The sequence below is a fragment of the Phoxinus phoxinus genome, assembly GCF_949152265.1.
Source record: "Phoxinus phoxinus genome assembly, chromosome: 1".
In the NCBI taxonomy this organism is placed as follows: Eukaryota; Metazoa; Chordata; class Actinopteri; order Cypriniformes; family Leuciscidae; genus Phoxinus; species Phoxinus phoxinus.
The window spans coordinates 44,413,884-44,436,867 of record NC_136876.1 but is presented as its reverse complement, the minus strand read 5'-3'; the positions used below and the strand labels follow the sequence as shown (position 1 = coordinate 44,436,867).

The window sequence follows — 22,984 nt, the reverse complement described above, 5'->3', positions numbered from 1 at the left end:
ACTTAGGTCGTGTCCGAATCCACTTTTGCTAGTTTAACGACGGGAAAAATGGTCGGCGCGCCCGGTGCATGGTCTAAAAGGGTTGTCCCTATTCTCTTAATGAGCAATGGGTGTGTTTTGGGATTTCCGTGCGTTAAACCAATCAGAGTCTCATCTCCGATTCCCTTTAAAAGCCAGTTGCGCTCGCGCCATGGCGGATTCGCTATTTACATGGAGGAATTTGATAGTGGAAAGAAAGACCGAACGCGTCTCCAGAGAGGAAACGGATCTGCTCGTGCGTGAGGTTAAAGCGTACAAGCAGACCATCGACGAGACAAGCCGGATTACACCGTATCTTTATGTACACAATAATAATATTTTACATTGTAATCCTTTTATTTTAAATATTTGGCATGTTTGTCTGCTGCTGTGCGTCCCTGTGTGTGTAATAAGCAGAGTGTACACGCGTTGTGACCCGCACATAGGCACACATTACTAACGCGCTCTTTAAATAATAATAAAAATATTGCGCCATTGACTTTAGACCAGGTTTCAGTTGCCCTCAAAATATTATCAACACGCCAACAATGTGCCTGAACACACCTCGTTTTCAGACCATGGGCACACAAATGGGCGCAAATGCATTTGCTATTTAAACAATGTGGCGCAGGACGTGAAAATGATAACTGCGTCGGGCTGAAACTAGCAAAAAACACTCGCGCTTTGCGCCGCATTGCGCCGGGTGTAAGATAGGACCCAAGATGTTGAAGTACTGTGATATTACCATTAGATAACAGATATGCATACACTACGGTTCAAAAGTAAGTACGTTTTTGTTTTTAAAGAAAGTAAGACTTAAATGAATCAAAAGTGTCAGTAAAGACATTTAGAATGTTATAAAAAATGACTATTTTACAGAAATGCTGTTGTTTAAAAAAAAGGTATCACGGTTTCCACACAAAAACAAATATTACGCTGTAAGAAATGTTTCTTGAGCATCAATCCAGCATATTACAATGATTTCAGAAGGATCTGGAGTAATCAGAAAGAATAAATAACATTTGAAAATATATTCAAATAGATCATGAATCATAATAATTCTTCACAATATGACAGTTGTACTGTATTTTTGGATGCAGAATTAGCATAAAGAGCCTTTTTTAAACCCCAAACGTGTGAACAGGAGTGTATCAGAGAACACGTCGGGTGCTATAATCCTGCCGCGGTCCGTTTTTGCAAGGGACGATTTGTCATTATGAACCTGACAGCCCATTTGTTTATGGTAATTAGGTATGATAAGAATTTAGTCCAGCTGTTCACAGCAAATATAAACGACACACACACATAAGCGGATCGTTTGTTGTTTAACGACGTGAGTCAACGCCACAGGAGAGTTCAAACCGTCACGGCTTATCACCTAGTCAGCACCGTCATTTTGTGTAACCATGACACGGTATCAGGGCACAGGGCTCTACTCCACACACCCTGGTTCAGTCAAAACAATAGAAGTGAATATAACAGGGAACACCCTAACCTAACCTCATCAGAGCGTGTGATGAGCGGCCTGAAGCCGTCGGATTATGCAACCACACACCCACCCGGGAATCATTACCACCCAGACCCCCCTTGACGTTCCTCATTGAACGCATCATTCCAATGAGCCGATGTTTTTTTGTTTATCTGCGGGTCACATGTCTGACGCCAGCATTAGCCTGAGCGTCACCCGTGCTTCTCATTCCTGTCCGGACTCGGCTGGCGGGGCGGGGGGGTCATCTGAGGGCACTGGCGGATAACCATGGGTGACTCCAAACATGTCCAAAGCAAACATTAATGATTAAGAAGATGAGCAGGACCTCCCCGTGCACACTCTGCGGGAGGCTCATCACTGTGGACGGATGAAGACGTGATCGCGGCTAAAGCCAGACTCGGCGTCATGTGAGACGTGTCAGTGCTACGATGCTGATGTCTTCCACCTTCTTATTGCAGTTTAAGACAGATGGGGGAAGTTAAACCTGAACACTTGCTGTGAATCACTCACAACCAAACAAATGCTTGGATACACCATCAAATAAAATAGAAGAAAAATGGTTTATTCTAGCTTCATGCATTCTTTTTTTTTTTAATCAACACTTGAATGTGGGTAAGTTTCATAAAAAAGCTAAATTTCTAACAAAAAGCTGAGAAAATCACGACAAAATCAACTTTTGAACGGCAGTGCAAATATTATATAAAGTTATACAACAAAACAAAAGCTTCAAAATATATCTATGTTTTAATTTTATCAAATTTTATTTCAAAAAATGGCACTGACTTATTATTTTAATGTATTGTCGTAATTGTCACGATTTCCCCTGTTTTGTGGGTGAGAATACAGCGAAGAAATTCCCGAAACTGCATAGCCTTGCTTTAAACTCGCGTGACTAATCGGCTATTTCCGCTGATGCCGTTTTATTTACTATTGGTTTTTGGCCGTTTATTTACACGACAACTGTGTTATGGTGGGCTGAAAACGCAAAAAAATGGGTTTTAAAGTGTAAGTTTTTGAAAACAATCGAGTTACCATCTCCGTGTAAACTACAAAACGTGAATTTGTGAAAACGGTGACGTCATGTGTATTACGTGTTCATTCAGTCAATAGGTGCGTAGTGTGTCTTTACAAAGTGACATCGCCATCTACTGGCCTGGCCTGAATAATACAGCGGCTTTACTCGTTCTCGTGGATCAGTGTGAACGGAGATCATTTTGACAAAGTTGTCGTCTGTACGTGAAGAAGGCAAAGGTTTTTAGTAGATCGTTGTCGTGTAAACGTACCCTTAATTTGAAAAGTACAAAGTCTGCCAATAAACATTCAGCAAAAAGTGTTTACCCTCCAGTCCAGACAGACTTGTGCAAGCTGTGCTTAGCAGACCTGTGTTTGGACTAAAGCACTTGTGAAATGTGTCCATGTGGTGAATAGGAAGTGTTATTTGACGTCCATCACTGATATTTAAGTGTCTCAGAAACAGGGGTTTGGGGAGTGTGACGAACATGTAGTTTGAGGAACACGAGACACAGATGGTGTTATTTGAGAATGGAGCTCAGTGTCTGTGGCTCATTGTTCTGTGGTCTTTCATCAGTCATCTAGAGCTGATGAAACATTCAGCCTCCTGCAGACCCCCAACATGGGCCAAATTAATTGAAATAATAATACTTCTGGAACCAGCACCGCTGAAAAAGTGTGCGGGCACTAATGCACTCTATAGTTAAACTGGTTAGCCTAATTGATTTAACCTGTGTATTAAGATGAACTAATTAACTCATTTAATTTACAATGCTTATTAATTGTGCCCAGCCCTGATTAATGAGTGTTTGGGTGAGAATCAATGAGGAATATAATGATGATTAGATGTACATTCACAACCTTCTTACCGTTATTTGTGTTTCCGAGAGTCAAACAAGTGAGGCAGTGTGGTATCAGTGTTGTTATATGTAGTCTGTTTTCAAACATAATTACTGAATTATAACACCTTTTGATTGTGTGATTATCAAATTATGATTATAACATATACACTCATGATCAAAAGGATCTTTATCATCAACATTAATGGAACCTTTTCATTCCACAATTATTAAAATGCTCTTCATGTTTTCGTAGTTTACACGGAGACGATAACGCTATCGTTTCCATTGTTGTGTAAATTAATGGCCAAATCACATAATTTTTTTTACTTTTTTAGTTGAGAAGCCGTTTACAAGACAAAAAACCTCTTTTGTTTTGGCTGTTCATTCGGGGTTTTTTTTGGTAGCCTGGCTCCGCCCTCCTACGTACTTCCGCTCTATTTTAATTTTCCTTCAGAACTACGTCTGGGATTGCGGTATATTCTTGGGTTTTCTGTGAACAGAGAACGATGACGTTGAGGTTGTGCGCTAGTTTGAGTCGTCATACGTCACGAGACTCACAACCAAACGTTAGTGATTGGTTATGGCAGATCCAGAGTTGCTCTGGGCAGATCCAATAGTTTTAAACTTCAACAGAGGACCCGCCCTCAAGGAAGTTAACGCTTGTCAATGGAGAGAGGCCAGACTCTCTGTACAAATGAAACGTATGAGAATCTGGTAGAACCAGGCTATTTTTTGGGGGCCTGAAAACGCAAAAAGCAAAGGAAATACCTTTCCGTCATTAGCACATCATTGTCATGTAAACACACCCTAAGAAGCTCCGCCCCCTGTGGATGTGGATGAACAGCAGCTCATTTGCATTTAAAGGGACAGACACAAAAACTGTTTTTGCTCACCCTAAAAAGGGACAATTTTAACATGCTATAAAAAAAATATTTGGGGTATTTTGAGCTCAAACTACACATACACATTCTGGGGACATCAAAGACTTATTTTACACCTTGTGAAAAGGGCATTATACCACCCCTTTAACTAATGAACCTTATTGTAAAGTGTTACCAGCAAGGTTTGTTATTAACCTAGCCTACTGTGTCCTGTGGTGATAGTCCTAGTTACAGTGTAGTGGCGGTACCATGGTTCTGTAAAGCATATAGTTCACACAGTCTCTTACCTTGGACACCCCGTCCTCGTTCCCCTGGGCCTTCCTGCGGAGCTGCATGAGGGTCCACATGTCGCTGAGCGCCGTGTCGGAGGAGCCCATGAGCTCAGATGCGGTGGGAAGAGCCTCCAGCGCCCGCAGCTGCTCCTCCATCCCCCGCACCCTCTCCTCCATCACCCGATGCGGGCCCGACGGCTCCAGCAGGGAGGCTTTGCTCTGTGCTGGGCTGTCATGGTCGTTGTCCGCCTCTTTCCATGCAGTTTTGACCCTCTCTATCTTCAGGTGTCCCAGGATGGCGTGTAGTAAAGTGTGCAGGGCGCTGAAATTGACCGCTCCGACATCAGGCGTCCCGATGGAGAGATCCAGCAGCTCATGCAGGCTTATGTCTGTCGACATGGTCTAAACAAATACGATGCTGTCAAAACCGACAATCACAGATATGCTCGTTTGAATGACTTCTCTCTGGACAAGTACTACGCAAGACCCGATTTAGTCTGTTTTCGAACATACTCACTTGATTATATCGGTTTAGACTGTTTTCTCATGTTTGTGAGGAAGGTAGAGTTATACTAAATCCGTTTCTTGCGGCGATTAAAATGCGTCGCGTCTTGTTCATCATTTAAGTCGCACGTTACCGGCTGCTTTGCTTTGGTCAAGTTTGCTCTCTGTTTGCGCTCTCCCCGCCTTCCGAAGATGCTGATAGGTTGAAATGCTTCGCGTCACTCGCGCTCTCTGTCCTCATTGGACGAAGGCTCTGTTTGTCAACAGAAATTATCTTAGTGTTGTGAGCGGCGGCGTCTTTGGGTGCTTAGCAACTGATTCAGTGGCAGCATCATCGGCAGTGCACGTGAGAGCGGAGAGCGATATACATGTAGTTTTACATCAATTACATGACAATGTAATGATAAAAATAGCGAACTTGTAATAAAATACAATTATTTTTTAAATAAAAAGCACAAAAAGATTTATTTTCATTTAGGCTGCATTCATATTTGCCTAAACAAATAGCCTTCGGTTTGTGTTCATGTTTCGTTCTAAACCGTCGCTGTCTTTTTTATTTGATTTATTGATTGGTTGGAGTAACTGTTGTAAATTTGAATGTTTCATTGTCCCAAAATAATACAAAATTGTATAATATCTCAGCCATTGTTCCTTTAAACATACACAAAATGTCAAACTCGTGCTAACCTAAAAAAGTATCAATGTTCTTCTTGATCAAACTTTGAATTTCAAACCCAAAATGCAGAACAGGTTAATACTTCAGTGGGTTTTTTTTCTTCTAAAAGTATCTCACAGATAGATTGTTCATACTTTTTTATATTTTAAATATAAAAGTTTATATTTATAAACACAAATCTCCATAATAGCGGTTTCTGTTTCACCATATTAAGATATTTCATATCAAGAATAGCCTATAATGGAACAAAATTATAAACACATACATAGGCTACATATGTGTGTATATTGTATACATTTATGTGTGTGTCTGTGTATATGAATATACAGTATATGGCAGTTTTTCTGTCAAATGTGGATTACACACATATACAAACATCAAATAAAATAATAAAGCAATAGCCTACATATAGCCAAAGTAAAACTTGTAAATTAATTTTGTTCTTTTTGTGGACAATACAAGAGTCAAGCATCAGGGTGTTGTAAGTTGTAACTATCGTGAGATCTTAAAGAACATCTCTAACATCTCTATGTATTTTTTAACAAGCTTTTTAGAAGATATTTCTTTTTCATCCTCTTGGATTCGTCCCCTCATTCGTCCTGCAAATACATCATGAGCATTGGAAAACAGACACAAGCAAGAATGAAAAGCTCTTTAATCCCATATGTACACGTATTTATAAAAGAAAACAGAAAAAAACAGGTGCCGTTACCATTTTTACAGTAAGATACATTCAAGTATATGACCAGATATTCATCTCATTTTCCCTCGATATCCTATTGATTGCATCGGCTTGAACCAAATCAGGCTGAAAATAACGTGCATGTAGCTTCTGCTCCCATGCAAATGAGCTTGTAGCGTAAGTGCTGTGAATGCGTTAAAAAAGTGCTTTCTGAACCCTCTCTCAACACACTAATATTTACCTTGTTGACTTAAGCTCAGCTTGATAATAGTACGGTTGCGCTTATGATTCTCAAATAGTTTTCTATTGATTATATCAGTAATCAGATTCATTGATATTTGTATACACTTATAAACACAAATAAACAGAGACCCACTTAAAAAAAAAAATACAGCAAATTTCTAGAAAGAGTGCTTCAAACTTTGGCAAAATGGTTTCCTTAAAACTAAAGAGAAAAGGAAAAGAAAGGCAACTGGCCAAAAGAGTTAAAACTGACTGTGACTGTGCATTGAGTGTTTCACGTTTTGTTGTTGTGAAAGATAAAAATTTAGTCTATAGCCATATTTCTCCTCTACAGTCTCACAGCGTAGTGTATATAAATGATGTTTCATTGCTCAGTGATTTATTGCATTTGCATTAAGACTTATGGAAGCTTGTTTCGGCCACGGAATAAAATGAATAAGGTAGAATTCTCAGAATTGTGAGTTTATATCTAGAAATATTGACTTTTTTCTCAGAATTGTGAGTTTATATCTGCAATTGTGACATTTTTTACTCAGAATTGTGAGTTTATATCTAGAAATAGTGACTTTTTTTTATCAGAATTGTTAGTTTATATCTAGCAATTATTACATTTTTACTCAGAATTGTGAGTTTATATCTAGAAATAGTGACTTTTTTATCAGAATTGTTAGTTTATATATAGCAATTATTACATTTATCCTCAGAATTGTGAGTTTATATCTAGAAATAGTGTCTTTTTTATCAGAATTGTTAGTTTATATCTAGCAATTATTAAAATTTTCCTCAGAATTGTGAGTTTATATCTAGAAATAGTGTCTTTTTTCTAAGAACTGTTAGTTTATATCTAGCAATTATTACTTTTTTCTCAGAATTGTGAGTTTATATCTAGAAATTGTGACTTTTTTCTCAGAATTGTTAGTTTATATCTAGAAATAGTGACTTTTTTCTCAGAATTGTTAGTTTATATCTAGAAATAGTGACTTTTTTCTAAGAATTGTTAGTTTATATCTAGCAATTATTACTTTTTTCTCAGAATTGTGAGTTTATATCTAGAAATTGTGACTTTTTTCTCAGAATTGTTAGTTTATATCTAGAAATAGTGACTTTTTTCTCAGAATTGTTAGTTTATATCTAGAAATAGTGACTTTTTTCTAAGAATTGTTAGTTTATATCTAGCAATTATTACTTTTTTCTCAGAATTGTGAGTTTATATCTAGAAATTGTGACTTTTTTCTCAGAATTGTTAGTTTATATCTAGAAATAGTGACTTTTTTCTCAGAATTGTTAGTTTATATCTAGAAATAGTGACTTTTTTCTAAGAATTGTTAGTTTATATCTAGCAATTATTACTTTTTTCTCAGAATTGTGAGTTTATATCTAGAAATTGTGACTTTTTTCTCAGAATTGTGATATAAATTGCGAGTTATGAAGTCAGAATTGAGCTGACTTTTTTCCCTCCGTTTATATCTTGCAATTTTACAGAACTCCGCACATGTCGTGGCCACGAATTACAAAATTTGTTTCCACAACCTAATAATACGTCAGCACATTTAACCCGTTCCCTTGTTTTACTAAATCGTGGCCATGAATAATAATTAATTCCCTTGTTTTAGTTCAAACAAAACGAGGGATCGAATTAGTACAATGTGGCCATGACTTACTTAAACGGGAGAACAAATTATTATTATATCACAGTTGTGATTTTTATCTCACAATATAAGACTTTTTTTCTCATAATTGTGAATCTCTCAATTTTGACCGTATATCTAAGATTTGCAATGTTACATCTCGCAATTGTGACTTTTTATCCTCAGAAATGTGATTAAATGTAATTTGTGCCATATTTGTCCACATGTCGACTCAAATACAATTTATATCTCTCAATTCTGACTGTATGTCTCGCAATTTTTCTCGCAGTTTCAACTTTGTTCACAAAAATATATATTTTTCTCATAATTGCGAGTTAATGTCTCTCAATTATGACCGCATTTATTAAAATATCTTGCAATTTTGACTTTATTCTCAGAATTGTGATATAAACTCTCAATTGGGAGTTGTAAAGGCAGAACTTCGATATATATATAAAAAAAAAAAAAAAAAGTCTGAATTGTGAGATAAAAAGTCTCAATTACATTTCTTATTTTAATTCCCTGGCGGAAACAAGCTTCCATAAAGACTCCTCAACAATAACTTCATTCACACGTCCTCATTTTTGTTTTTCAGGGAAAAGCTGAATTTCAGAAAAATCTTTCCCAACACAATTCATAGTGACCACATCTGTCCAGCTGCATCATGGACGAAGCACAGTGTCTAATGACGTCACATGATTGTTTTCTGTGAGGAAATTTAGGTCAATTTAGGTTGCGGCTCACAAATCTCATTCCCTGTATTCAAACTGGTGAGTTGCGTTCGCTTACCAAACGAAAAACCAATAGCGTTTGGGCGAACCTCGTGCAAAGAAAGCGGCATATTTGAATCCCGAATTATGTTTTTAGAGGAATAACAGCTTGAATTGTGTCTTTTCCTGAGACGAAGCAAACGCGTGGCCTCAGAAAACTTGAAATATAGTGCATGATGGGAAATATGGGGGGAACTACATGATCCTTTCACGCTAGTTTTGGAGCTTGTCATCTTTGGTCACTATCTTTGTGGTGAAATGAAGATTCTTCTTGTGTTCCACGAAACATTACGATCATGCGAGTTTGGAAATCATAACAGAAGTTGAATTTCAGGGTGAATTATGTCTTGCTTGTTCAAGAAAATGTCGGAAAGACCGTAGCTCGCAGATGGTCGTTGGCGTTGCACGGCGTAATGCTATTTGAAAACGTCAAAAAATGTGAACAAACCGTTTATTATTGCATTACAGCACTTGAACCGTGACCCGATCAGGGGAGTAAACGTGTTTTATGTGCAGGTAAAGAAAGGAGTCTGTGCAGCCGCTTGAAAAGGAGAATGGAGACGTGGTCTAGGTGTTCCCGCGGATTAAAGTCTGGGGAAAGTGGTTTGCAGAAGTGCTCACTGAGGCTGGAGATGACTGCAGTCCTTCTAACCGTTCCCGTCAGATGCTGTCATAGTCCGAGTCCCGTCGAGCACTCATGACGGCCCACTCCACCAGAAAGAAGGTCCCGGTGCCCATGAAGCCCACCAGCACCATGATGAGCAGCTGCCAGTGCAGGAGAAGGTAGTTGCTGTAGAAGAAGGCTATCGCAGCTGTGATGGACTGCAGAGAAAAAAACACAACTTCACATACCACACCATACACAATAGAGTCAATTTTCATTATACCGATTACCAAATATTTCCAAGCAATAAACCACGTCTCTTATTTTAATCAGAGTTTCTGTCTGAACTGGGCCGTTCGATGGACGCTTGGTTAAACCACATCCACAACAAACCAGCATTGGTCCAAAATCTACTGCAAGTCCCTTTGGATAGTTGCATCTGCTAAAATCATGAATGTAAAAAATCCTGCTCCACAAAGCCGTATTTATTAAGTATTAAAGGAACACTCCACACTTTTTGGGGGGGAAATAGGCTCATTTTCCAACTCCCCTAGAGTTAAACCGTTGAGTTTTACCCTTTTCGAATCCATTCACCCGATATCCAGGTCTGGCGGTAGCACTTTTAGCATAGCTTAGCATAGATCATTGTGCAATATGAAATTTCTATGGCCTAGAAAATCACAACTTTTCATTTTCTGTCGGTCTTAGTACACGATGTAACTACAGAAGAGTCAAGTTTTAAATAGGAAAAATATCAAAACTCTTTGGTCAGTTTTTTGAGAGAGATGCTAACGGTCTAATCAGAATCAATGATCTATGCTAAGCTATGCTAAAAGTGCTACCGCCAGACCCGGAGATCGGCTGAATGGATTCGAAAGCCACAGCGGCTGGTGAGCAAATAAAAAAAAGTTAATCTCAAGCCCTGGTCACATCACACAACATTTTATTTCCAGTGAGGAGCTGAGGACATAAAAAAATTCTCGACGCTCAATACGCCGCAAGAACTTAGGACGAGGTGTAAAAGGCAAATAAAAATATTATAGAAAATATGCTTTATATTATATAAAACATTCCTGCTATGCATATATTAATGGATTGGATATATTAATTTACTAATCTATAATGATAACAAAATAACCAATACATATTTGTTTCAAGTAAATGGGTGAAGCTCATAAAATATGAATGAATATATATATATATATATATATATATATATATACACACACACCGGTATATATATATATCCTGTAAATAAATCATCAATAAATCATATTTTATACTGCCTTTAATTTATTCTGAATGAAATACTGTAACCCAAAAAAATTTTGTATTACTGATTAATTGAATTAAGTCCTCAAGACTAATGGGAATGTGAAAAAAATAAAAGTGTCATAATGTAGAAAATCTTTATGGTCATAAATATAGGCTATTTTCTTTGAGCAAAATATAAAATTATTTATATACTCTCTTTTGATTTTGGGACTCCTTAGGATGAGTTGAAACTGGAAATTGCAAATATATTCCTATATATATATATATATATATATATATATATATATATATATATATTTCTAAGTAAATGGGTGAGTCTTATAAAATCTCAAGAATATGAACATATATCACCCCCAAAATATTTTTTTAAATATAATTTAAGGAGCCAATAATCTCTATAATGTTATTTTTAGGACCATTATTTTGATTTCTAGTGGTGGAAAAAAAAATATTGGACAACAAAGCACACTGAAATTACTGTTCAGAACCTAAACAAAACTAATGGGAATGAAAATAAAAATTGGGTTCATGTTTTCAAGTGAAATATAATTGTATTATTTACGTTGTTTTGTTTTTATCTTTCATTTGTATATATTTTGGTGTGAAATATGACCCGGCCATGTTTTCACCCAAACATTGTTGCAGCCTTATTCCAAATTATTGGCACTGCCTTTTTATATCAAACAATTTAATGACTTTAAAAGCTACCAATTGAAACACTTTTTTTTTTTAAAGCAAGGTTCAAACCTGTACAAATTTAAAGACTGCGAACGCTGGTGCGCTGTCGTCCCGGAACAAGAAGCCCACAATGCTGATGAGCTGAGTGTTGAAGCAACTATCACCCAGACCCAGCAAGAAACTGCATATCAGCGCCACCGTCACACTGACAACACATGCACAATAAAATAAATCAATGCAAAGCAGCAAGAAAAGTGTTAATAATAAACATGTCTGGCTCCATTCTCGAATGCCCATGCCTGTTGACTCATACCTGGGTTTGATAAAAGCTTGCATCTGTGTGCCTTCCTCCGGGGCCACGGGGGCATCGCTGGCTATGTTGAGGAAGATGAGGTAGAATGCCACAATATGGGTAACCAGACCCAAAAACACCACCGGGTTTCTGCCATAACGGTTACACTTATCCATGATCCCAAATACGCCCCCTCCTGGTGAAACGGAGAAATCGTCTTCATTAGATGTGCGTTGGCATGTTCACTGAGAACAGGAGCACAATAGTTGTGACGCACTGACTCACCAAGTATTTCCCCAACGCCGATCAAAATACCAGAGAGGCCGATGAGACCCTTGGCGCCTTCTCCAAACTGAGTCATGGCCCCTAAACACGTCCCATACACCCCACTGTAAAAGGTGAGCTCGAGACCTGCACAGATAGCCACAGTTCAGCTAGTCTTCAATATCTATCACAGACAGCTCTTCAAAGGACAGTCAGTGGGGTGGACAATATGTCCGATCTCCAACATTACATGATGAATATTTTAATATCACTGTAATGGTATTTATTATGCACGACATGTTACATTGTTTTATGTTATCATTACCGGCCCAATAAGAAAATTTGGCCGTCAATATAATAAATAGGGCTGGTCAAAAAATATATTTTTGGATTAATCGATTTTTAAAATGGCGTCCATTCAAAATCGATTCTCAAAGGTAATTTTTTATTTTTTTTATTTTTTATATTTGTTTATACTTATCAACCAAAAGCCAGTATTAGTTTTCCTACAGTTAGGCTTGTAGCCTCCATGTTACAGCTGATCTCTTACAGATGTATGCTGGGAGATTTTATGTGTGTTTTATCTTAAACATAACATAACCTGATCCTGTTTGATCAAGGCATGAGACTGTTCTGACTTGTCCAAATTTCAGCATCAATTTTTCATCTTTCATCAAAATCCTGTCTATTGATTGTATGCATTTGAAGTTGGGTTTTAATGTACCAAAGTGTACATAAAATAAAAAGAGTTTAAAATACAGGTTTGTGGCTCTAAATATCTTTTTATTAATTAACCAGTGGTAAACTTATGTTCACCGTTTAAAAAATAAATAAATATAGGATTTGTATTAAATCTATATTAATCGAGTAGAAATCGAATGTAGAATCGAAATTGAGGCGAAACATCTGAATCGATACCCAGCCCTAATATTAAAGCAGATAAATAGTGGATTATGTCCTTCAGATGCGCACTGTTAAATATGCTTGAAATATAATTGAAATCACTTCAAAAAGGAAAATACAGTTAAGTTCAACATGTGCAGCGCAAGTCTGTCATATAGGCAACATTTCATTATAATGAGAACATTATATGTGTGTGTGTGTGTGTGTGTGTGTGTGTGTGTGTGTGTGTGTGTGTGTGTGTGTGTGTGTGTGTATGTGTGTGTGTGTGTGTGTGTGTGTGTGTGTGTGTGTGTGTGTGTGTGTGTCATGGATTTTAATGGTGAAACTTAATGGCTTTCAGATATAAAGAATTATCGGTATGGGCCAAAATGTTCATAATCGGCGCATCCCTACTATATAATCGCAATAGTTTTTTTAAGCAGGGGGGAAGAAGAAAATGTCAAAATGTATATCTATCAGAGTCAGCTCTCCAAAGGATGTCCGAAACCCTACATCACATTATGAATACTTTTATATCACTGTAATGGTATATATATAACAATGCATGTAAACTCGAAAAATTTGAATACTGTGCAAAAGTTCAGTTATTTCAGTAATTCAACTTAAAAGGTGAAACTAATATATTATATAGACTCATTACATGCAAAGTGAGATATTTCAAGCCTTTATTGGTTATAATTTTGATGATTATGGCTCACAGCTTATGAAAACCTTTTCACATTATTCTAATTCTGAATTTGGGGTTTTCATAAGCTGTGAGCCATAATCATCAAAATTATAACGAATAAAAGCTTGAAATATCTCACTTTGCATGTAATGAGTCTATATAATATATTAGTTTCACCTTTTAAGTTGAATTACTTAAATAAATGAACTTTTTGCACCATATTAAAAAAAAATTTGTATAGTTATTTTAATCCATGTGGTAATTTTTTTATATTTTTGGATAATCCAGTAAATTAAATACTTTACAAAAGAAAAGGGTCCTTTTGTGTTTTTTTTAATTTTATTATATACTATTATGTTGTCTTTTTATTTGGAACTTGACGGACAACCCAAAAGATAAGATTATTAATAGTGAACTTTTTGTTAATAACAATAACTTGTTCAAATATGTTCAAAAAAGTACAATTTTACATATAAATATTACATATGTTATTATATAGTGTATAGTATTATTATTATTATAAAACCATTATTAGTATCCAAAAGAACAAATCCTACCTGCTGCTAAAGGGGTCCCCCAGGGCTCTGTTTTAGGCCCTCTTCTTTTCATAATCTGTCATCATGGTGTGAACTACACACAGATTTTCTTTTAGAGGACTGAACTCACCAGAGTATGCAAAGGGTATGCTCAATAAAAGCATCTCTTTGGTCATAGCCAGCTGTATGGATCTCTCTGTGGATGAGATAAGAGAGATGAGACATCTCAGTAAGTATGCTACACTGAACAAAACTTAAAATCTTTGCATACGTTCTTAAATATTTTAGTGCCACTTACTGAATGCCTCCAATGCCTGAGAGCCCCGAGTCTGGGATGGACTTAAAAGAGTAACAAGAATAGGAAAAAAATAGAGACACAACGTGATATAATTAAACCGGTCCAGATTTAATGTCTTGATTTGCAGAAGTGCATAAAAATATGCTTGTACTTACACCACATCACAGCTATCGGAGATTTCTGTGGGTAGAAGTGACTCAGAGGCGTCAGAAGGTGCAGGTTCTGGGTCTGGGCGCTGGATCAGGAAGAAGAGGAAGTTTCCCACCAGACTGATGACCGTGAGTGTGATGAACACTGTCTGGCGGTCCTTATCTGACACCAGCAAAACACGTCGTTCAGCTTTATTCGACTAATTCGGTGTAATCCTTCAGAAATTATTTTGTATAGATGTTTCTATCACAGTATATTTGTGTTACATGAAATAAGCAAACCATTTATTAATTTCAGCCACAATTATTGTTACTTTACCTTGTACATTTCTATCAAAGTCGCCACAGCTGAACAATATATATATCTGTACTCACCCGTTATGTGACTCTTGTTATGCCAGGCAAGGTATATGTAGAGATTACCAAAGAATAAGCTGCAAAAGAGAATAAATCAATCATAGTGCCTTATGTATTAGGGGTGTAACAATACATCGTGTCACAATATATCGCAATACAAAAATGCAACAATATATATTGTGGATAGTGACAATATGTTTTGTGTATAGTTCACCCAAAATAAAAATTACTGTGTGAGAAGAAATTCTAGTTTTCAGAGTTTTAGTGTCAGTACGACATTAAACTACTATATAATGTTGAATATAATGTATAATAATGCATTGGGGGAATATTTGTGGGTCCTGATAATGCCAAATGTCTTGTTACCAGTAAAAAATGGCCTACATTATTTTAAATATATCTAGTCAGTGAAAGAGTGCAGGCATATCATCTAAAATAATTCTGTTTTCAGCTTCAGAATCATGAATATTGTTATTCTGGTGCCACTATTGTCCTGTGCGTTGGGTTTTCAGCGCCAAGTCCAAGCCTGTTCATTTACACCCCCGATGTAAAACCAAATTTAGCATTTTAATCAACAGTATATGTTTTGTTAACCTTTTACCATGTATCTTGGAGTATCGCAATAATATCGTATCGTGATATGTATCGAATCGTGACATGAGGGTATCGTTATACCCCTATTATGTACCATTTTTCCTTCTATTAACGCTCAATGTCAACAAGAAGGATGTACCTAAACTGCATCAACGCCCAGAATATACCACTGTTTCTCCCAATAGTGGAATCTTTGGAGTTGATGGTGAGCAGATTCCCCTGAGCCGTCCAGAGCACTGCAAACAAACAAAAAACAAAAAATATATATATTAGAGAATTTGTGGCGCTACATTTTATGATTTCATAAACCGGACCGATTATAATATCTCACCTGCAGCGCCAATTCCAAGCAACACAGATAAAGTGTAGAATGACCAGGTGTACGGATGAATGAAAACAGCAATATAAGCACTAAAAGAGACCAGAGAGCAAAACCATTTAATCATAAATTGTGATAAAACGACTATTATAAAACGGATAGTTCCGGTCCTTGATTCTGATTGGTTGAGCCGTGTTCGAAGCCGCTGTAAATTACTCGACAAACACACACCTGTGAGCGCATTACATTAGTGTTACTCAAACACACACCTGTGAGCGCATTACATTAGTGTTACTCAAACACACACCTGTGAGCGCATTACATTAGTGTTACTGCGCAACTGCTGTTTGTGACTCTTTGTTGCTGCATGTGTTGCTTAGCAACCTCTTTGGAACTGCATTGCTTGGCGGAGGAATAAATGTGTTATTAAGTTATATTTTTGTTGCTGATGTTTATTTTATGAATGAAATAAATATTAAAATAAAGAAATAAGCCCCTTGAAGCCGTGTTTTACAGTGGATTTAGAACAGCTAAGGGGCGTTAGCTACGACGCGGAGCAGAGTGCCTAAAACTCCCTTAGCTCTTCTAAATCTAATGTAAAACACGGCTTCAAGGGGCTTATTGCTTTTATAAAACAGGTACTTCTTAAAAATATTCATTTCAACATTTATTTTATTCATAAAATAAACACCAGCAACATAAAATATAACTTTATAACACATTTATTCCTCCGCTAAGCAATGTAGTTCCAAAGAGGTTGCTAAGCAACACATGCAGCAACAAAGAATCACAAACGGCAGTTGCGCAGTTAAACTAATGTAATGCGGTCACAGGTGTGTGTTTGTCGAGTAACACTAATGTAATGCGGTCACAGGTGTGTGTTTGTCGAGTAACACTAATGTAATGCGGTCACAGGTGTGTGTTTGTCGAGTAACACTAATGTAATGCGGTCACAGGTGTGTGTTTGTCGAGTAACACTAATGTAATGCGCTCACAGGTGTGTGTTTGTCGAGTAACACTAATGTAATGCGGTCACAGGTGTGTGTTTGTCGAGTAACACTAATGTAATGCGGTCACAGGTGTGTGTTTGTCGAGTAACACTAATGTAATGCGGTCACAGGTGTGTGTTTGTCGAGTAACACTAATGTAATGCGGTCACAGGTGTGTGTTTGTCGAGTAACACTAATGTAATGCGGTCACAGGTGTGTGTTTGTCGAGTAACACTAATGTAATGCGGTCACAGGTGTGTGTTTGTCGAGTAACACTAATGTAATGCGCTCACAGGTGTGTGTTTGTCGAGTAACACTAATGTAATGCGCTCACAGGTGTGTGTTTGTCGAGTAACACTAATGTAATGCGCTCACAGGTGTGTGTTTGTCGAATAATTTACAACGGCTTCAACTGCGGCTCAACCAATCAGAATCAAGGACCGGAACTATCCGTTTTATAATGAATATTTTTACGGAGTAACCGTTTTATAAAAGCTCTGCGTCTTGCCTAGCTCTTCTAAATCCACTGTAAAACACGGCTTATTGCTTCCAGTTGTGACAGAAAGCCCTTCAGGCACTTACCTGTAGAGAAGTCCGCTAAAAAACAAAGACAGCTGAGGTCCAACGACAGCGATCACTGAGGGCGCTATGAGGTTGGAGGCAGAAAACACTGCGTAGATAATCGCCATGCTAGAAGACAGGTGAGGAAAGGATGAGTTAAAAGCTGGGATTTACTGGTTTGGAGGATGATTACAGAATCATAACATGGAAAACACCAATATAATAATCATTGCTTTCATATTTAATTAAAACAACTCGATGCCAAACTTGTTATGATGCATTTGCTTCGATGATCATTATTAATCATAACTATTTCAATGTGTTTTATAGTGAAACATACATTTATTGGGGAGAATTTTATAGAAGGGAATACAAGTTTTCATTTAATTTAATGCAAGACGAGAGAATTACACTCTGCACTTGTTACAATGATTGGAGACTATTAATAATAATATTCACTTAAACACTTAAAATAATAACAAGAAGAAATGTTTCTTGAGCATCAAATCATCATATCAGAATGATTTCTGAAGGATCATGTGACACTGAAGATGCGGAAAAGTATCAGCTTTGATCACATGAATAAATATATATATTAACATAGATCACAGCTATTTTAAATAGTAATAATATTATGAACGTATAAATTCACTTAATATATCTTACATGTTGAATTGCAACATTTTGGAATTGGTTTAAATCTCATTATTTTACAGTAAACAATATATATTGACACTACAATGCTGACCAGCCTGTTTTGCAATAGAATAATAATGTTCATTAACCCCCTTTTTTTAATAGACATGAAAATGCCCATTATGAACTTAAATGGTTGTAATTCAAAAATGCTTTAGTATATAGATGTAAGATTGGTCGAGTTTTAAAGAAGACATTTGGCAGATTTTTGTAGAAGTGAAATAAATTAAGAAAGTTAAACAGAAAAAAAGTTATAGAAGTTTGAGATTATGAAAATGTACAATGTTAAAATTTTAATTATTTATATTTTATATAAAATATATATTTTCAAAACATGGTGGACTCTAAAAATGCAACAACAACAAAAAATCAAAGCCAAAAATCTGAACAAGTTGTGTTTCAAATTGTAGGTTGATATCTCAAAAAATAAGCTTTCAGTGAGATTTAGTTTGGGCGCAGTACCAAACTCTTCCACTAGTCGACATTACTGCACATATAAGGGCGCCTCCATTTCCATATGTTGTTTGAGTGATCTGAACCGTTATTTTTACAATTGTCATACAATTTATGAAGTAGACATCCTATTCAGAAGTATTATTGGAAGTTTGGCAGATTTAGAAATGAATTCAACCTCTAAGAAACACAAGAAGAACACGTATATGCATTATAGCTCGCTGCCACATCACTAATGCTGAATCTATTATTATTTTCTTTATATTCAAAACATTTTCATACCATTTTTCTAAAATAATTGATTGGATGCTATCTTTTGAACTCTTGGCATGAAAACAAACTGAGGTTTCTACCATTCTTTCATTATTTTTCATGTTCATCACTATTTCAAAATAAAGGTCTGAACACGCCTTAGGAGTATGAAAAATATTCTTGTTGCAAATTGATAAATTACGGCTGCTCCGTCATTTATTTTGAAAATCAGTCGCCAAATATGTAAACTAGAGATTGTAAGCTTTCAAATGATATATAGTTTGTCAAGATTAGTTTAGGTTTAGTATAGGATATTACTGTTTTAAATATGTAATGGCTATGCCAATATAAACAATTGAAATATGAAAAAGTCCATTAGCAGTTAGACAGATTAAACCGAGATGATTGAATACAATAGCAAAAAAACAACAACATATATATACATAATGTATACATATATGTTTTTTTTTCTACTGAATGTAATCATCTCTGTTTAATCTGTCTAACTGCTATATATATCAATAATACATGTAAAAAGTGGTTGTCTAATATGTTTTCTTCCACCACAAGAAACATGTTTGCCCGAGGAAAAGAGCCCGTGCTGAACAAGTGTCGTGACATTGGGTCACATGACAACACTGCACTCATTTCTCCGTTTCAAAGTTCTGTTTTCTTTGAGTACAGACAGTGCTTCTTTGTCATATAATCACGGTCAACAACGTGATCACCGAGTTCGAGAGATCGGTTAGACTACAGCACGACATCAGGTGACCCGGTTTACATCTTTGAATCGGCTGTAATAAATCACATTCAGAAGAACGGGTGCAGAGGCCAAAACACGTCACATGACTTCAAGCAGACAGAGAGCACAACCGTGGGGTTCTGGAAGTAAAAAAGTCCCATTCATAATCTCGTTGTGTGTGGGTTTTTACAATACACTAAATGTAATATATGTTTAAAGCCACTTTGTATACGTCATGTGCAATGTTTAATGTGATGAGCCTCATAAAAGAGATCGCAGTCTCGTCCACTCTTGATTTCAGAAACCTTTATTTGCTCCAGATCAACATTATAATGTTGTGCTTCATCTGTGAGATCCAGATCTGGCTGGCTCTTTATTTAGCCAAGGCAAGTTTATTTATATAGCATATTACATACACTATGGTAATTCAAAGTGCTTCACATAGAAAGCAATTTAAAGTCACCTTGAAATCAAAATGGATGATTCTATTTTTTTATGGAATATTGCAGTGATTTATCCGTGCACATCATAATTTTTTTCTTAATTCATGAGCCTTATAATCTTTAATTGAACAAAGTAACTTCCTGTCCCTCTTGCAGCTCTTCTCTTCTCTAATGATGTGTTTACTGGCGAGAGGGCGGGGCAACCTGTCACTCATATGAGATCAGCCAATAGCAAACCACAACCATCCAATCAAATCCCCCATGGACAAAATCAAGCCCCGCCCCCTAAATATGTTCTTGTTCCAGAAGCTCTGTTTTTCTGAATTAATGACTTAATTATCTCAAAATTATGAGATTTTTTTCTTGAAATAAAATGTATTAATTCAGAAAAAAAATATTAAATAATTAAGTCATTAAAAAAACTTTATTCATGAAAAATTATCTCGTAATTCTGAGATAATTAACTTGTTAATTCAGAAAAACAGAGTAGATTTTTATTCCTCAAGTGAATGCAATACTCCTCCGTAGATATGTGTCACAATATAAGGAAGAAATGACTATCGCAACTTCCGTTTTTTTTTTTTATGCCTAATAAAAAAATACTTCTGGCACCAATTGTGCTCTATAAAGAAAATCGCTCTAATAACAGAAGAAAGAATTGAAGAAAGTGAATACCTTGTGTAGCCACTTCCATGAAACTCTGTACTGTTGAAACTCTTGATCACCGTTTGCTGAGGGGAAGAAAAGTCACAGATGTAGGTTTGATTGTCATACTGGATGTTTTTTTTTTAAAGTAAGCCTTGCTGCATCTGACATTATAATATTTATCAGATCTACGTGCATTTCACTGCGGTCACGCCATCTACGCTTAAAAATGCATTGCGCGTCTTAATGAGCTAGCGTGGTAGGCTAAAGGTGTGTGCGCTTGGTGTCATTACACATATTTCTTTTTTTAAATCATAAAAAATTAATGGAGTTTTCTGCAAACTCCACCAGATACTTGATCTACATCTCCCCAAGTCCCACTGTGGTGATTTTATAGTTGTTTAACGGTTTCATTATTTAACAATTACAGGTGAAACTCGAAAAATTAGGATATCGTGCGTAAGTTCATTTACTTCAGAAATTCAACTTAAAGGTGAAACTAATATATTATATAGACTCATTACATGCAAAGTGAGATATTTCAAGCCTTTATTTGTTATAATTTTGATGATTATGGCTTACAGCTTATGAAAACCTTTCACAATATTCTATTTTAATTTGGGGTTTTCCATAATCATGAAAATTATAACAAATAAAGGCTTGAAATATCTCACTTTGCATGTAATGAGTCTAATATATTAGTTTCACCTTTTAAGCTGAATTACTGATTTTTTTTTTTACTTTCGCACAATATCCTAATTTTTCGAGTTTCATCTGTATGCCAAAGTCATATACTATTTACCTGGCTATACAGACATATTTTAAAAATGCATAAAAAGATCAAATCAAATTGTTCTACATCTCCCCAATTACCACTGTGGTAATTTATATGTTAATAAAATCACCACAGTGGTACTTGAGAGGGAGACGTAGAACAAGAATCTGGTTGAATTTGCAGAAAACTATTTAATAGTTTTTTTTTTTTTATGGATTTTTTTTTTTTTAACCAAGCCAAGCGCACACACCTATAGTCTACCACGCACACTCATATAGACGCGCAATGCATTTTTAAGCGTAGATGGCGTGACTTAAGTTGCGTTTCCCCAAAGTGTCAGAAACCTACTTCAATATTTCCGCAGGTGCCAAAGGCTGTGAACATCACCATGAAGCCCAAGCCCAGGACGACGACGTTCAGCAGGGTCTTTCCCTCGGGACTCATGTTGGCTTCAAGTCTTTAGCTCGATGACAACCTGAGAGACTAGTGAACACACACAAAAGCATCCGAGTCAAGTGACACCTGACACGACTGGTTAAAAACACTGACCATGCTATTTCCCCATATGATCACTGCTTCCTCGTGACAAGATCAAACAGCCCCGAAGAGTCTTCATCTAAACCAAAGAAGTCCCTGTATATTTATCATGCATGCGAACACATCTGAATAATGAGCTATTCAAAAAAATATGAACTGATATGATTTAAGCGTGTAAATTAACCGGTTGCAATAATAATTGTGCGAATTAAACTTACCGAATACTTGTGTGCGCTGATGTACACACAGCTAATTCATAATGTGGAAGACCTGCTGATCACGACGATTTCGACATATCTAGAAACATTCTGTGAGCTGGAAAACGTGAATAAATGTTATTTTCCTGCTTCTCGACCAGGATCTCCCTGTATGTCTGAAATCGAAAATGTCTGTCATGTGACTTTCTATCAGCTGACCGTGACGTCATAACCATCCTCCGCGAACGGGTTTGTGGGTAGTGTCGTCTTTTCATCGAATCCGTAAAATCAGTGAGAGATATTCATATTCATTAAATAAATATATATTTGTTATCAAACAGATAGTTTATAAATGATTTCAGTTAGATATCATTTATATTCAGTGTTTATTGCTGAATTTGTCTTGTTTTGCTGAATTGTATAGTCAGTAGAGCAACATAAATGTCTATTTTTAAAGACTACATTGAGGACTTCTTTTACGGAACTATATTCGTTATTTAACAACTTATAGGCCTATATGTCTATAAAAAATGGATTCAAAAGACATATTTTTTATGCTTGGAACAAAAAATGAATCTCTTCAAATAATGTTTTTACTCTAACCCTATAAATAAATAATTAATATTATTACCAGAGGTTTCATATTATAAATAAATGTAAAGAAATCTCCTATAAACTTATATACTAATTTTATTCAACAAATATTTTTTTTTACATTTAAATATAACTTTCTGTAATCTGT

At 36.2% G+C, this 22,984-nt stretch overlaps 2 protein-coding genes across 9 annotated transcripts in view; both read right to left on the bottom strand.

Annotated features, from left to right (window-relative positions):
• Positions 1 to 5,198, bottom strand: part of LOC307006119 (glutamine-rich protein 2) — a 42,085-nt gene extending 36,887 nt beyond the window's left edge. For 5 of the 7 annotated variants that reach the window (XM_079626758.1, XM_079626761.1, XM_079626762.1 and 2 more), the window contains exons 1-2: positions 5,031 to 5,184; positions 4,529 to 4,915 (exon numbers count right to left, since the gene is read on the bottom strand). In XM_079626758.1, the coding sequence (XP_079482884.1) occupies positions 4,529 to 4,912 (384 nt within the window). In that variant the 5' untranslated portion in view covers positions 4,913 to 4,915; positions 5,031 to 5,184. Of the gene's footprint in view, positions 1 to 4,528; positions 4,932 to 5,030 lie in introns of all 7 variants that reach the window. The other 2 variants (XM_079626764.1, XM_079626759.1) reach the window with 2 other exon arrangements.
• Positions 5,199 to 6,331: 1,133 nt separating this feature from the next.
• mfsd11 (major facilitator superfamily domain containing 11) lies at positions 6,332 to 22,450 on the bottom strand. 2 transcript variants are annotated; one of them, XR_013799377.1, is made up of 15 exons: positions 22,264 to 22,450; positions 21,857 to 21,991; positions 20,764 to 20,819; positions 17,524 to 17,631; positions 15,965 to 16,044; positions 15,773 to 15,869; positions 15,058 to 15,116; positions 14,689 to 14,845; positions 14,534 to 14,574; positions 14,366 to 14,431; positions 12,151 to 12,276; positions 11,887 to 12,061; positions 11,643 to 11,778; positions 9,123 to 9,838; positions 6,332 to 7,027 (listed from the first exon to the last, which is right to left on the bottom strand). XR_013799377.1 is itself a non-coding variant. In XM_079626613.1 (14 exons), exons 2-14 carry the CDS (start codon positions 21,950 to 21,952, stop codon positions 9,677 to 9,679), a joined length of 1,359 nt encoding a protein of 452 aa, XP_079482739.1. In that variant the 5' UTR covers positions 21,953 to 21,991; positions 22,264 to 22,443; the 3' UTR covers positions 6,332 to 9,676. The 2 variants fall into 2 exon arrangements, 1 of the variants encoding a protein (XP_079482739.1); XM_079626613.1 differs by having other exon boundaries at positions 6,332 to 9,838; positions 22,264 to 22,443.
• Positions 22,451 to 22,984: the final 534 nt, after the last annotated feature.

Excerpts from the sequence above, each read along its gene's own strand:
- mfsd11 (XM_079626613.1), bottom strand. The coding sequence starts at position 21,952 with ATGAGTCCCGAGGGAAAGACCCTGCTGAACGTCGTCGTCCTGGGCTTG. Across the intron at positions 16,045-17,523 it reads TTTAGCGGACTTCTCTACAG|TGCTTATATTGCTGTTTTCA; the intron begins GTAAGTGCCTGA and ends GGTCTCTTTTAG. Across the intron at positions 15,870-15,964 it reads GCTTGGAATTGGCGCTGCAG|TGCTCTGGACGGCTCAGGGG; the intron begins GTGAGATATTAT and ends GTTTGTTTGCAG.